The 15,122-nt window shown below is 35.4% G+C and overlaps 4 protein-coding genes across 5 annotated transcripts; 2 read left to right on the plus strand and 2 right to left on the minus strand.

Moving 5' to 3' along the window:
- Window positions 1–2,089: 2,089 nt before the first annotated feature.
- Window positions 2,090–3,566, plus strand: LOC106316315 (UPF0481 protein At3g47200). The gene is given in 2 exon segments (XM_013754192.1): window positions 2,090–3,116; window positions 3,119–3,566. Coding segments are annotated over 2 exon segments (1,341 nt in total). The 5' UTR covers window positions 2,090–2,197; the 3' UTR covers window positions 3,541–3,566.
- A 1,716-nt stretch (window positions 3,567–5,282) lies between these two features.
- LOC106315118 lies at window positions 5,283–7,049 on the minus strand. Its single transcript, XM_013752886.1, has 2 exons — window positions 6,953–7,049; window positions 5,283–5,616 (listed from the first exon to the last, which is right to left on the minus strand). Exons 1-2 carry the CDS (start codon window positions 7,047–7,049, stop codon window positions 5,306–5,308), a joined length of 408 nt encoding a protein of 135 aa, XP_013608340.1. The 3' UTR covers window positions 5,283–5,305.
- A 2,802-nt stretch (window positions 7,050–9,851) lies between these two features.
- LOC106315119 (B3 domain-containing protein REM9-like) lies at window positions 9,852–10,897 on the minus strand. Its single transcript, XM_013752887.1, has 3 exons — window positions 10,862–10,897; window positions 10,259–10,321; window positions 9,852–10,172 (listed from the first exon to the last, which is right to left on the minus strand). The coding sequence occupies exons 1-3, from the start codon at window positions 10,895–10,897 to the stop codon at window positions 9,852–9,854; spliced, it is 420 nt and encodes a 139-aa protein (XP_013608341.1).
- Window positions 10,898–11,293: 396 nt separating this feature from the next.
- On the plus strand, window positions 11,294–14,788 carry LOC106318593 (alkaline/neutral invertase E, chloroplastic). 2 transcript variants are annotated; one of them, XM_013756634.1, is made up of 7 exons: window positions 11,294–11,395; window positions 11,843–12,493; window positions 12,948–13,113; window positions 13,224–13,435; window positions 13,501–13,994; window positions 14,074–14,122; window positions 14,250–14,788. In XM_013756634.1, exons 2-7 carry the CDS (start codon window positions 11,909–11,911, stop codon window positions 14,574–14,576), a joined length of 1,833 nt encoding a protein of 610 aa, XP_013612088.1. In that variant the 5' UTR covers window positions 11,294–11,395; window positions 11,843–11,908; the 3' UTR covers window positions 14,577–14,788. The 2 variants fall into 2 exon arrangements, with proteins under 2 accessions (XP_013612088.1, XP_013612087.1); XM_013756633.1 differs by having other exon boundaries at window positions 11,856–12,493.
- Window positions 14,789–15,122: the final 334 nt, after the last annotated feature.

Below are 15,122 nucleotides of genomic sequence, written 5' to 3' on the forward strand. Positions count from 1 at the left end.
TTTTTTTTTTTTTTTTTTTTTTGTCACAGTCGTCGCTGTTTTCTATTACCAACTATGTAATATAATGCAAACTTGATTTCACTTCTTGACTTAACTTACCAACTCCTCTGTGGGATCGCAATATCATACCCAAAAACTTAACATATTTTTGTTCGCAACGCCATTCCTCATATGTTTTTTGTTAAATGTATAAATTGGGGTTGAATCCTATCAACAGCCCGTTTGTCTAGAAATTCTTTAGTGTAACTTCACCATATTCACTATGAACCCACTTATTATAAGTTTATAAACTATACTCAGAACCGGTCCTGGGAATCTAGGGGCCAGAAGCAAAAAAAATTTATTGGGCCGATTAGTATTAAGTATTAACACTGAATAAAAAATAGTTGTATTATGATGGGGGAAGCGTTCGAACTCATCACCTTGGACAGTTAACCATAGTGCCATGACCAAATTAGCTACAAGAACTTACTGTCAAATTTCGGCCGAAAATATAGTTATTATTTGTCGGCCGGGAGCAACTGCTTGGTCCGCTTCCACTCAGGGCCGGCTCTGACTATACTCCTCCTTCTGTTTCACTATAAGTGGTATTTAAGATTTTTGTTTTGTTTCAGTTTAATTGATTTTTTTTTTTCAAATTTCTATGTAAATAGTTAATATAATTTGACGTTTATAACTCTTTATATTTTGCAGTATGATTTTTTATTAGTTGAATTAGCTATAATTATTGTTGTGTTTATACAAATGAGATATATTAAATAAAAATTAGTAATTTCTTAATCAGTGTGCAAAACCTTTAAAATTACATTATTTTAAAACAGAGGGACTGTTAGATTCTTACTTTTAACAAATTAATATACAAGAATAAATCACCAATAACAAATTATTTACATAAAGATTATTTTTATAATTTGTTAATGATATTTGTGTCATTATGTAAATATCTTTCTATTTATATTTTCCAACCAAAATTTGGTTAAAGAAAATTTAAAATTACCATCACAAATTGTAAGCAATAAGAAATTAAAATCAAAGAAAATTATAGTTTACCCAAAAATATAAAGATAATAATAAATAGTGATAAATTTTATAATTGTGTTTTTTCTATAGTTGGAACAAATATATGCATCTAAGTAATTAAAATATATATTAAAAATTTATCATTAAAATTAAAATATGGAAGGAAAATATTAAAATGTGCAATGAGAAATATATTTCGTATTATATTTGTAAATATAATAGCTTAGAATAAATAAAACATTAATACAATAATTTTTTTAAAATTATCTTCTTAAAAATTAATTTCTATGTATAAATATACAACTTTTTATCATGTTTAACATCTATCAATATTTTTCAAACGTAAACAATCGACACAATTCTAAATATATTGGATTATCTTATATGAAATACATAATCTTATAATTGACAAATTTTGTAGAATTAAAACCAATTAAAGTTTAATGAAATCGAATGGTGAGATTATAGAGTTTTTTTTTTGATAAAGAGATTATAGAGTTTATTAATGCGATATAATTGAAAACTTTGGTTAGTTAGAAGAATTCAAAATTTATTAAACGTTCCATGGGATTTTTATGATTTAAGGAACAATAATCAGGATTTTCTATAAAATTGGAGACTTGGAGTGAAAGAGAAAGGAGAATAAGGAGCGGAGAAAAATATATATACAAATGGTGAAATAATAACGTTTAGTCATTTGCCAGATACTATCAGTTTACATATAATACGAAATTACCATCTGCTTTGGACTTAATTATTTGGCTCCAGCCTATTGAATATGAAAACAGAGCATTTTTCAGTATATTGTATTTTGTAAAACAAATTTGCATCATGCTTTGTGAATTTTGTTAGACTAATTGACCGGATATGATAATTGATCCTGTGACATAATTGTAGTTTATTTATCTAAATTTATAAAAGTTGTCATCACTTGCAAAGAAGAAAAGTCTTGGGTGAAAAGATACTTTTGTTCCTTTGCCGACCTAACGTGGAGACTTGTCAACATTTTGCAAGTATAAACTTCTCACCTCCTTCGTAAGGATGTCTTCGTTTCAGTTTCTAAAAAATATTACAAAAATTCGACGACGGCTAAATCAAGAAAATAAAATATATTTGAAGTCTTCCACCTAACCAGAAGACGATCTAAGGTGGGTTAGAACTTTAAAGATTTAGATTAATGGATCCACAGACACAACAGAACGCCGCAGAAAACAGCCACGCTCCCATTCCGACATCAGTCGTAGTAGACATACATCGCTTAACTTCAGAAGACACTGATCCTAAGCTTCTGAGAGAATCAGCTGGTTCAGAGTCATGTTGCATCGTGAGAATCCCACACAGCCTCGCGCGGATCAACCTCAAAGCATACGAACCCAAGATTGTCTCCATCGGTCCTTACCACCACGGCAAGGAACATCTCAAAATGGCCCAGCAGCATAAACGCAGGTTCTTGAAGTTCTTGGTGGCTAAAATGCAAGAAAATGGAACTGATCCTCAAGAATTAGTCAACGCTGTATCCACTTTGGAAGGAGATATAAGAGGTTCTTACTCGGAGGATCTTGGTTATGAATCTGAAAAGTTGGTTGAGATGATGGTTCTTGATGGTTGCTTTATCCTCACGTTGTTCTTGATAGTTTCTGGCAAAGTTGTTTACACTAATCTTGATGATCCCATTTTCAGAATGCCATGGATCTTGCCGTCGATTCGAGCCGATCTTCTCCTTTTGGAGAACCAGGTTCCTTATGTTCTTCTTCAAACGCTTTTCGAAACATCGAATTTAGTTACTAATAGCTGTTTAAACGAGCTAGCGTTTGAGTTCTTCGACTACTCATTACAAAAACCAGAAACGTTTTGGGCAAAACATTATAGTCTCGAAGCCAAACATCTTCTTGACTTGATACGCAAGACATTTGTCCCTGTTACTTGTCAAAGAAGCATCAAAGAAGCTAATGGTTTTCTTGGATTCGTTTTATCAGCCAAGAAGCTTCACCTTAGAGGAATCAAATTCAAACGAAGGATGAACACAGACTCAATCTTAGACATAAGGTTTAGTAACGGTGTGCTTCATATTCCTCCAGTAGTCATGGATGATTTCACACGGTGTTCTTAAACTGTGTAGCCTTTGAGCAGTTATATGCAGATTCATCAAACCACATAACGAGCTACGTAGCGTTCATGGCTTGTCTTATAAACGAAGAGAGTGATGCAGCGTTTCTTAGTGAGAGAAGGATTCTTGAGAACTATTTTGGAACAGAGGAAGAAGTGTCTAGGTTTTATAAAAGCATTGGCAAAGATGTTGCTTTGGACTTAGAGAGGAGTTACTTAGCGAAGGTGTTTGAAGGGGTTAATGAGTATAGTTCTAAAGGGTTCCATGTTCATTGCGCAGAGTTTGTTCACACTCATTTTGATAGTCCATGGACATTTGCATCGTCCTTTGCAGCTTTGTTGCTTCTTATGTTTGCGGCTTTACAGGTTTTCTTTGCAGCTTATAGTTATTTCCAACCTCCAAAAGATCAGTGAGAGGTAACTGTAATTTACTTGTTATAATAAGGCCCTGTTCTTTTACTCACCCAGGTGATCCATCTGGGCGAAGATGCAAATCGATGTTCGTTTTGTGCATTATAATACTACATCCAAATGGATCACTCAACTGAATTTTTAAAAATTCATCTCAAATTGTCACTCAAATGAAGGTGAGTCTTGATGGTGCATCTGGATGCAGATGCATCTAGCTCAGTCCAAAATGATTAATGACAAAAATGACTTTTTAAAATCAAAATATTAATTGCAAACCGTAAATTCTATTTTCTTGCATATACATTTTTCCGCTATAACCAAAAAATACATTTTCTCGCAAAAACTGAAAAACACACATTCCCGCTAAAACCGCAAGATGCGTTTTTCCGCAAAAAAATGTAAAATGCACATTTCCATAAAATGCACATTTCCATAAAAAAAAATGTAAAATGCACACGGTCAAACCAGTAAAATCGCACTTTTCGACCAAAACCGAAAAAACAAATTTTCCCGTCAAAACCAAAAAAACGCATTTTCCCGCCAAACCCTAAAAAACGCATTTTCCCGCCAAAACTGGAAAACAAAATTTTCCCGCCAAAACTGGAAAACGCATTTTTCCGTCAAAACCAAAAAAACGTATTTTCCCGTCAAAACAAAAAAACGCATTTTCCTGCTTAACCCCAAAAAACGCATTTTCCTGTCAAAACTTTCCCGCCTAACCCCAAAAAACGCATTTTCCCGCCAAAACCCAAAAAATGCATATTCCCGCCAAAACTCCAAAAAGCATTTTCCGGCCAAAACCGCAAAAAGCATTTTTTCGCCAAAACCGGAAAAATGCAATTTTCCCGCCAAAACCAGAAAACACAATTTTCCCGCCAAAACCATAAACACAACTTTCCCGCAAAAAACAGAAAACGTAATTTTCCCACCAAAACCGGAAAACAAAACTTTTCCGCCAAAACCGAAAAACAAAAATTTCCCGCCAAAACCGAAAAACATAATTTTCCCGCCAAAACTTAAAAACACAATTTTCTCGCCAAAACCGGAAAAACACATTTTCCCTCCAAAACCGAAAAATGTATTTTTCCGCCAAAACCGAAAAAATGCATTTTTCCCGCCAAAACCAGAAAAACAAAATTTTGCCGCCAAAACCGGAAAATACAATTTTCCCGCCAAAACCGGAAAACAAAATTTTTCCGTCAAAATCGTGAAAAAAAACTTTTCTCGTCGAAAACACTTTTTCCGCCAAAACCGCAAAAATACACTTTTCCCGTCCAAACCGCAAAAAAATATTTTTCCGTCAAACCCATAAAAACGTATTTTCCGTCGAAACCATGAAAATACAATTTTTTTTGCCAAAAATACATTTTTCCTCAAAAACCGCAAAATATTTTCTTCCAAAACGGTAAACATAAAAAATTATATTTTAGTCATTTTATTAACAAGTTCACCTGGATGTAGATGGAAGTTAAAAAATAAAAAACAAACGAACATAGTTGCATTCAGATGATTCATCTGGATGTATAGACGAAATGAGGAAACGAACAACATTCAGATGGAGCATCTAGATAAGACATCTAGATGGACTATCTGGATGCATTTTCCAGATGTACAAACGAACAGGCCCTAACTCTTTTGAGTCTAATAAATTCTTTCTTGTTTTCTTTAAAATTTTGATTTATGATGTTAATAGAGAGATGGTTGCATTGGTTACATACGAACATGTAATCAAATACGACAGAACAGTTATCTCTCGCACACTTTTTCTTCATTTTGCCGTGGCTTTTGCGACTTCACGAAAATCAAAGGTCTTCACTTTGTTGAAATCATTAGTCATTGGTGAAGGAGAGACACCTACATAAAAACCTTCAGACTCGTACTCTTCCATGTTACTGCTACCTACATGTGTGCTACATTCTATAAGGCGGTACACAGGTTCCTTGCATGTCTCTGGTTTTTTCTTATCATCCACGCTGTTTTTTGCATCTTTTTCTCCAACCTTTGTCAAACCTTCTGCTTTCAGGGGTTTATCTTCTTTCTTGCTTTCTTTCTTCATGACTTTGAAACAATAAAGACATCCTATGGACATTATCTTATGAAGAGTGAAGTGGTAGATGAATGAAAGTTGAAACTTTTGTTTCAAACAATATGCTTGCGTGCATTGAAGATATTTATATATATATATATATAGACTTCAAATGGTGACGAACCGCCCTGACCTGCACCGTCGTGAATAGTAACAAAAATCTCTACATATACCTATGTATGTATATATTTTTGTTACTATTACAATCGCACCGCACTTGTCCCCGTGGGTCACCATTCGGAGCCATAGTATAAGAGGAAGAGACGTGTTTCTTTTTGTTTGCTGATTTTGATTAAGCGTTTTTCTTGACTTCTTGAGAGCTGCCTTAAGTTGACTCCACGCAGCTTCCACTTACTCCATTAGTCAGTAAAAATGAAAAATAAACTCATAGCATACAAGCGCAGGTAAAGGTAATTAAATGGGATGTGAAGCAGACAGAACTACAGTTATTTCCAACCTCCAAAAGGAAACTGAGAGATTCTTGTAATTTACTTATTCTTACGAGTCAAGGGCCCGACTGGTTCAAATGCAGCGGTTGCGGTTGCGGGGGAGTTTGCGGATGTGGGGGAGTTGCGGTTTCAAGCGTTATTAAGCGTTTTGTATGACTGGCACAACGATTGAAAATTGTTGCGTTTACGGAATATTTGCGTCTAGTTGATTATAAGATATTGCAGTGGTTTAATAATAAATTATCAATATTAACATATTATAAAAATATAAAAATACAATTATAATAAAATATAATAATTATCAATATAATATGATTAATAAAAATATTATTTTTTTATTTATTAAAAATTTTAAATTAGTTGAAAGTTATAATTTTAATAAAATTTGTTTTGAAGATTTGTATTAAAACTTTAAAAAAAATCTTTTATTTTGTTTTATATATGTGTATATTATTTTTTTAAAAAATTGTAATGAATGGTTATTTAAAGTTTTTATAAAACAAATTATGATATTGTTTGTGCATTTAAACTAACATATAAAATATGTATATATTTTTATTTATAATATTTCCGTTTTAAATTTTAAATTTTAAAATTTTAAAATAATTTTGAAAATAATTTTATATTTATTTATCCACTCGCAAACGCCCGCAACCGCAAACGCTCGCAACCGCAAACGCTCGCAACCGCAAACGCTAGCTTGAACCAGCTTTTGATTTTAAAAGGTTCGGAGCGGTTTGAAACGATTTGTAGCAGTTTGTATGATTGTTTCGAAACGCTGTTAATCGCTACCAACCGCAAAAACTGCGTTTGCGGGTGGTAGCGGAAAAACTAGTCAGATCCTAATTTTTTTTTTTGCTGTTTTCTTAAAAAGACTTACCGCTACGTTCTGCTTTCAGGGGTTTCTCTTCTTTATTGCCCTGCTTCTTCCTGAAACATATGAATTTGAAACAACTAAGACTACCTCCTATAGACATTTTTATGACTGAAGTGGTAGATGAGTGCTAGCTATTAAGGGTGTAAATTAGGAGAGTACAATTGACATAAAAGTTAGAAAACAGCTTATCAACAAACATCGTCTCTTCTTCAACAGCCTAAACTACTCACTGCCAACAAACTTCAAGATGATGTCCCCATGTATTATCAGTGCTAATGATACACCATAATAAAACCAAAAGGGTTGAGGACAACTAAGGTCAACTTTTTCATGCCTAGTCCTGCACATTCATAGCACAAGCAGAACGTACCAATATGCTTACCACTCCTACTAACATCCATATGTAAGTTTAGCATTTACGGATCCGGCCACTTGTTCATTTAATAAACTAAACAAAATGTTATTCCCTCCATTTCATTTTAATTTTCGCTTTAGACTTGAACACACAGATTAATAAAACATTTAATGTTGCATAATTTCATAATAAAAATATCATTATCAATACACCTAATCACATTTCAACCAATAGAAATATATATTAGAATAAAAAGTTAATAAATTTTGTATTGAAATTATAAAATGACGCTCATTTTAAAACGAAAATTTTACTCTACAACGATACTTAAATTGAAACAGAAGGAGTAATACATAATATTCTAATATATTTAGTACCAAACCATTGAAGTCACGAAAAAAAAGACAATGTGTTACTATTTTTCTTAATGATTGTAAAATCAAAAGCTTGTGTGTACATTAAATGCTGCTTTTCTAAATTTTGTAATACGACATTCCCTCCATTCCGAAAGTAAGATTTTCTAGAGTTTTCATTATTAAAAATATAATAAATGTTTACAATTTAATTTAAATTTTTTTTGTTAATACATTTTCTAATATCTATCCACCAATAAAATTTAATCAATTCAAATATTCACAACTAATATTTCTCAAAAGTATACAAAGTACCTAAAAATATTGAAAATCTATTTTTATAGAATAAGAATAAACTTTATTAATTTTACTTTCGGGAACCAAGGGAGTAGTACGTTACCATTTCATATGTCGTATATATATGCACCTACATAGTAATATTGTTCAACCTTTTAATCCTGTCAAAATGAAAAACCTCTCCACTTCTCTATTCGTCGTATTCATATGTTCGAGTACTAACCTTTAATAGCCTTCGTATTCGTACATATTATTACAAGAAAAATAACTTGTTTTTGAGTATTTCTTTTTCTTTTGATTAATGTGAATATATAAGGATTTTATTAAGCGGAATAGCAGATGCGATTTGTCTATATGTTGTTGTCCGGACGAGGTAGTCCAAATGGAAAGACGGGCCTGTGGTGGCAACTACCATCCGGGTTCGATCTCCTCCATGCGGAAACTACCCTGCCTCATCTGGACACCAAAGCGGGTACTGGGCCTTCGGATTCAGGGAAAAACCTCCCGGGTGAAGCTGGCCTGCTGTCTGACCGGGTCCAGGGATTGATCCGCGAAGCAGGAAACCCTGGATTACAAAAAAAAAAAAAAAAAAAAATTGTTTTTGAGTATTTCTTTTTCTTTTGATTAATGTGAATATATAAGGATTTTATTAAGCGGAATAGCAGATGCGATTTGCCAGATCAAAATAGGAGGACCATGCGCAGGCTGCGAAGCGAGGTGTGCAGCTAAACATTCGAGGAGTACTGTGATGAGGATGGTTTGCTCCTTAGTCCTTACAATTGTAGAACTTGTGGAGTGCAGGTTGGTTACTACGGGTCAGGGTGTTCGGACACCGTGTGCCAAACAGATTGCTATATCATTTACCATCGTCGAGCTACGGACATCCATGGTTACTGTAATAGCGTCAATTGCATGTGTGAATTTAAGAGTCCGGAATGTTTTTAACAGAACATCAAGTAATGTGTCGACAAATATCATAATGAGAGAAATATATTTAAACACTGTATTTAAAAAACCAAAAAATAAACCAGACCATCATTAACCCGGTCTTAACTGGATTCTTAACTTCGCGTAAGGGACAGTTCTTACCTTTTTTTAGATTTTAACTAATAAAAGTTAAGAGCCGTCTCTTAAATAAGAGATATAAGAGCATATGCAATGGTGAATCTCACCATTGAATCCTTAAGAATATTTTAGTAATATTTTTTTTTGGTTTTTGTTTGAATAGTTAAGGATTCGAATAAAAAATGGTCGTTCAATGGTGTTTCCGAAGATGGATCCTTATAGAAAAAAAAATATTATTAATTTTTTTTTTAAAACTGAAATTGAAATTTGTTTTTAAAACTGAAATTGTAGTTTGTAGTGCTTTGGTGATGTTAAATCAGTTGGTTAAACTTAAACCAAGACTGGTTATGTCAATTGAGCGGTCAAATTGAAGAGGACGCATCCGGTTCAGTTAGACGGTTTAACTCTGTGTGTGTACTTCTTTTGTGTTTCTTGTTCTTCTTCTTTGAGAGTTTGATTGAGAGAGAAAACGATTGTGTGTGAGAAGTGTGATCACACATTCGTGAATTTGAGCGGGAAGATCCTAAACAGATTGAGATTAACTAAACAAAAGATAAAAGAGAAGAGAATGAAGAGAAGCAAGATTGTAGTTAGCTAAACAGATTTAAACTTACAAGAGTAGAGGAAAAAGATTTAAACTTATAAAAGTAAGTTGATACTCGAGAAACACAAGAACTTGAGTCTAAACTGAACTGATCATTACATTGTAGCAAGGAAAACAAGATGATAGAAGCTCTAAACAAGTCCGAGATACATAGCTAAAGAGACACAAGCTAAAGAGACGGAAGACATTGCCTCTGTTCCTCCTGAAATAAAAAAACAAGTTTCCACGTCAAGACTTACTAATCTCATTGTCATCAGCATCACCCGCGTCGGCTTCTTCCTTGATGATGTGAGGATGTGTATACTGAATCTCACAACAGCTAGGACCAAAAGGAGTGACATGAAACACCATGTCTCCTTCGTGTTTGAAGATGACAAGGTCACCGATTTGAAGGTCATGTGCTGTGGTGAAATCTTTCCAACCTCTGGTGAGTGTCCTGTCTTCTTGTATCACTTCCCAAGTTTGATCTGAAGCGTCTGATCTTAGTTTCCATGTTTTCTGGTTCGTCTTCCCTTCTATGTGCTTTGAGAAGAAGGCAAGTGGTATTGTCTACAAGAAAAGGCAAAGTTAATCAAACAAGAAATACATCTAATCAAGAAACGCATGTAAACAAATAGAGAGAGTGAGGTTCTTACGACGCCACTTTGGAAACCAGGAAGCAGCGGCTTAAAGAAATGAGGTTCATGTGGATTCGCCATCTGCAAACAAGAAACGAATGTAAACAATATCAGTATTGAATTGATTCCCAACTCTTTTTGAAATCCTAATTTCAAACCAGAAGAACCCGAAATCGATGCTAAGCCCAAAATTCGAATTAAAACCCTAATTACAAACGCAACAAACTCCCAAATTGTGTTCGAACCCTAAGTTGAAACGATATCGATTGAACATGCAAACTAATATATATCGATGAATCTACCTTGTTCAGTCGACGAAGACAAATCGCCGTCGTTCGCCGCGGGAATAACCGTCTGTCGTCGCGGGATTCGCCTTCGCCTCGTCGAGAGAGCAATCGCCTTTCTTCGTCGGGACTTTTTTTTCTGCTTCGGTCGAGAATGACCAGTGTTTTACGCGTAACCAAACCGAAATCTCTTCCATCCATTCAAAACACGCCACGTACCCTAAGGATCAAGTCCTAAAAATCCTTAATAACGTATCAATCCTTACTCCTATTAACCAAACAACTATTATTATAATCTTCCTAACCTATGACTAAATGCCAAGGACCCTGCATGTACCTCCGTTGCGGACGCTCTAAGGCCACCATTAACCATGTTTCTTAAGTGAGTTCTTAAGAGGTGGGTCTCACCATTTTCTTAAAATCAGGCTCTTTTTCCTCTTTTTCAAGAGGCGACTTTAGTTGGGTTTTTGTACTGTTCGCGGGCTTCACTGACAAATGGCGGTCCGCGATTGGTTCGTTTTTAATTTTTTTTATTTAAATTAAATTAAAAAAAAATCTAAGAACCCTAGCGTTAATCATGCCGTTTCTTAGCTGAAAAGTGTAAAAAAAAAAAAAGTGTCAGATCATAAGTTAAAAACATCCGGCTAAAAGATCGGGTTAATCATGCTAAATGAAAAAGTGAACAAGAGTTAAGACACGTCATCGTTTCGCACGTGTTAACTCGTGGTTGATGGAGATAATTGTTCGTGTTAACACGTGTGACCTAAGCAGATTTTTAGTTCTTCTCCATCTCTCGAGGATTGGAGTTTTCAGCTCTTTCCCTTCAAAATTTTCCTCTGATTCTCCGGAAGCTGAATCTGAATCAACCAAGGTAAGCTAATATCTTTATGTTTTTTTTTTTACGAATATGTTATTGATATGTAAATGAATCGGATTCACTGATGGAGCAATGAAATTGATTTCATTTAGAAAGGTTTTCTGTGATTACGGAGTCTCTGATTCATTTCGTTATGCTTTCATTCATGCTTTCTTTTTTTTTTTAATGTTTTCATTACATGATTTTGATTCGAGCTATTAAGGAAACTCTGTTAAGTTTAGATTCAAGGCTTTGGTAATGAATGAATGTGTTTTCAGGTAAAGTGAGCTCATTTCTCGAGTCTTTTGTATGATCCTATTATTATCATGCACTTAGATCTTTTGAAAATGATGTTTGGTTAATTGGGTATTAAGAAAGTTTCAGTTTTGAAGATGCTCATGTTAACTCTCTCGATGCAAAGTTTGTTCTTTTCAGCTGGACTCTCATGTTGGTCTGATTCAGTTTTCTTTTGTAGGTATCAATCACTTCTTCTAGCGATTTTCTCTGAGTATATTGAGTGAATCAAAAATGGCAGCTTCAGAAACAGTTTTACGTCTTCCATTGGGATCTTTATTTTCATCTTGTCATCTACCTTCTTTCTCCCTTAACTCCTCTCCCCTCCTCTCGTTTAAACCCTCCTCTAGTAGAAAACGAAGGGCCTTAAGGTGTACTAACTCTATGGCGAGAGGGAACACGTTTCACAGTTCAGACTGTGTTTTCAACGGTAAGAAATTACAGTCCACGAGATGCAGATGCCAAAGAAACGACGTTGAGGAGAACGCCAGATCCACCTTACTTCCTTCTGACGGGTTGAAAAGCGACTTGGATGAAATGCCTCTACCTGTTAATGGAAGTCTTTCATCTAATGGTAGTACTCAATCAGCTGGAACGAACTCTATCGAGGATGAAGCTTGGGATCTCTTGAGGCAGTCCATTGTTTACTACTGTGGTAGTCCTATTGGAACCATCGCTGCTAATGACCCCAACTCCACCAGTGTGCTGAATTATGATCAGGTCTTCATTCGTGATTTCATTCCCTCGGGGATTGCCTTTCTTCTTAAAGGAGAGTATGACATTGTCCGCAACTTCATCCTTTACACTCTCCAGTTACAGGTGACAGAATCTTTCTCCGTTATGCCTTATTTTAGTTGTAAAGCCTGAATCTTTGTTCCTTGCTGACTTGCTTTTTGTAAACAGCAATCGATAGTTAATATGATTAGAATTTAATACATCTAAGCATAATAGATACTTTTTGAGATAAAAATGTCAGGCAATTCGGATAATTTGAAATATTTTGGGTAAAAGAAGATTTGGCTAATTCGGGTTTTTGTATAATTCAGTTTTAGGATATTTGGTTATTTAGAAACTAAATATTAATGATAGTTTTAGGTATATAATCTGTATTTTAAAAATTCGGGTATTCCTTCGGTTCTCGATTTGGTTCCGGTTTTTCTGGTTCTAGATATTTTTAAATTCGGTTTGGTTCTTGAGTTCCGGATAAATGTGCTCATGTTGAAGTTATTTGGTTTTGTTATGAGCTGATGATGTAATGGTTATTTTTGGACAGAGTTGGGAGAAAACTATGGATTGTCATAGTCCAGGCCAAGGATTGATGCCTGCTAGCTTCAAGGTGAAAACTGTTCCTCTTGATGGCGATGATTCAATGACAGAGGAAGTCTTAGATCCTGATTTTGGGGAAGCGGCAATTGGACGTGTTGCTCCGGTTGATTCTGGTAAGAGAAGCTAAGTTCTAATCTTTCAAGCATGTGGAAAAGGATACTACAGATTTGTTCTGGTATCATGTTAACTTGATTATCTTTTTTCATTTGTTTTGGAACTCCAGGCTTGTGGTGGATTATATTACTGAGAGCATATGGAAAATGCACTGGCGATGTGTCCGTGCAGGAGAGAGTCGATGTGCAGACCGGAATCAAGATGATCTTAAAGCTCTGTCTCGCTGATGGTTTCGATATGTTCCCTACTTTACTAGTCACGGATGGGTCCTGCATGATAGACCGTCGAATGGGAATCCATGGTCACCCCCTGGAGATTCAGGTGTGTTAAATTGTTAACTTCAATTTGAATCTGCCAGCCATTTGATTCTAACTTTACACTTTCAGGCACTGTTTTACTCAGCTTTGGTATGTGCACGTGAGATGCTTACGCCAGAGGATGGATCAGCTGATCTAATCCGAGCTCTCAACAACCGTCTTGTGGCGTTATCTTTCCACATCAGGGAGTACTACTGGCTGGACATGAAAAAGATAAACGAGATTTACCGGTACCAGACAGAGGAGTACTCTTACGACGCGGTTAATAAGTTCAACATATATCCAGATCAGATACCTTCGTGGTTGGTCGACTTTATGCCTAACAGAGGAGGGTATTTGATTGGAAACCTTCAGCCAGCTCACATGGATTTCAGATTCTTTTCCTTGGGGAACGTTTGGTCTATTGTGAGCAGCTTGGCTACTAATGATCAGTCGCACGCAATTCTTGATTTCGTGGAAGCGAAATGGGCAGAACTTGTGGCAGACATGCCGTTTAAGATCTGTTACCCTGCAATGGAAGGTGAAGAATGGAGAATTATAACCGGAAGTGATCCAAAGAACACGTAAAGTTATCTCTTCCATATGATTTTCAATAACATGTTTTTATATTTTCATGTTGAGCATATTTGGTTTTGGTTGCAGTCCTTGGTCTTATCACAATGGAGGTTCCTGGCCAACTTTGTTATGGCAGGTTTGTTCAGACTTTTCTCTTCTCCCTTTTAGATTCCGAGCTTATCATTTTGAGCTCATCAGTGTGAACTTTTGAAGCTATATGGCGTTGGTTTTGAAATCTTGGTCCCTTGTTGGTGTTTTATCAGCTGACAGTTGCAAGCATCAAAATGGGTAGACCAGAGATTGCAGAGAAGGCGGTTGAGTTAGCCGAGAGACGGATTGCTATTGACAAATGGCCAGAGTACTACGACACCAAAAGGGCAAGATTCATTGGCAAACAGGCACGGCTTTACCAGACTTGGTCCATCGCAGGCTACCTCGTGGCCAAGCTCCTCTTGGCAAATCCATCTGCAGCAAAGTTTCTCACCAGTGAAGAGGATTCTGATTTGAGAAATGCCTTCTCTTGCATGATCAGCGCCAACCCGAGAAGGACACGAGGTCGCAAGAAGACTCAACAACCGTTTATTGTATGAAAAGCTCACAAATCATTTTTTCAATGCGAGCCATGGACTATGTCCTCCTCCACTGTTCTGTCCCTTCCAACAGAATGATACAGAATTCTTGTGTAAATAGTTTCTTTTAGAAACTTGTCATAAAAGAGAGTGGTATTTTTTATCATATGCTAAGTATAGTGAATGCTTTGATTTTGTTGCGGTAGTCCAACAAAATTGGATACACATCTAAATTTGTTTTTTTTTTATTACCACTTGCGTTTCGTCCCATCGAACTAAATTCAAACTGGCAAGGCCATGTTTTGGCCTATGACATTTGGCTGGCTCATTTCTGTGAGCTTTGCCCGTGGTAGATGCATGCATCTAAATTATTAAGTTATTACATATTAGTTGTCTGACTTATGTCAGAGGTTATCTATCTATCAATAATAATAAAGTTGGTTTATACGTCATCATCATTCACATAGGGGCTAGACAACCAAATTTGCGTTTTATTGCTTTTGCTTAGACTGGGATTTTTGTTAGATATATTTGGGTTTTGTAAACAAAATGGAAAGCCCCAGTCAA

This window comes from Brassica oleracea, chromosome C9 (genome assembly GCF_000695525.1).
Source record: "Brassica oleracea var. oleracea cultivar TO1000 chromosome C9, BOL, whole genome shotgun sequence".
Classification (NCBI taxonomy): Eukaryota; Viridiplantae; Streptophyta; class Magnoliopsida; order Brassicales; family Brassicaceae; genus Brassica; species Brassica oleracea.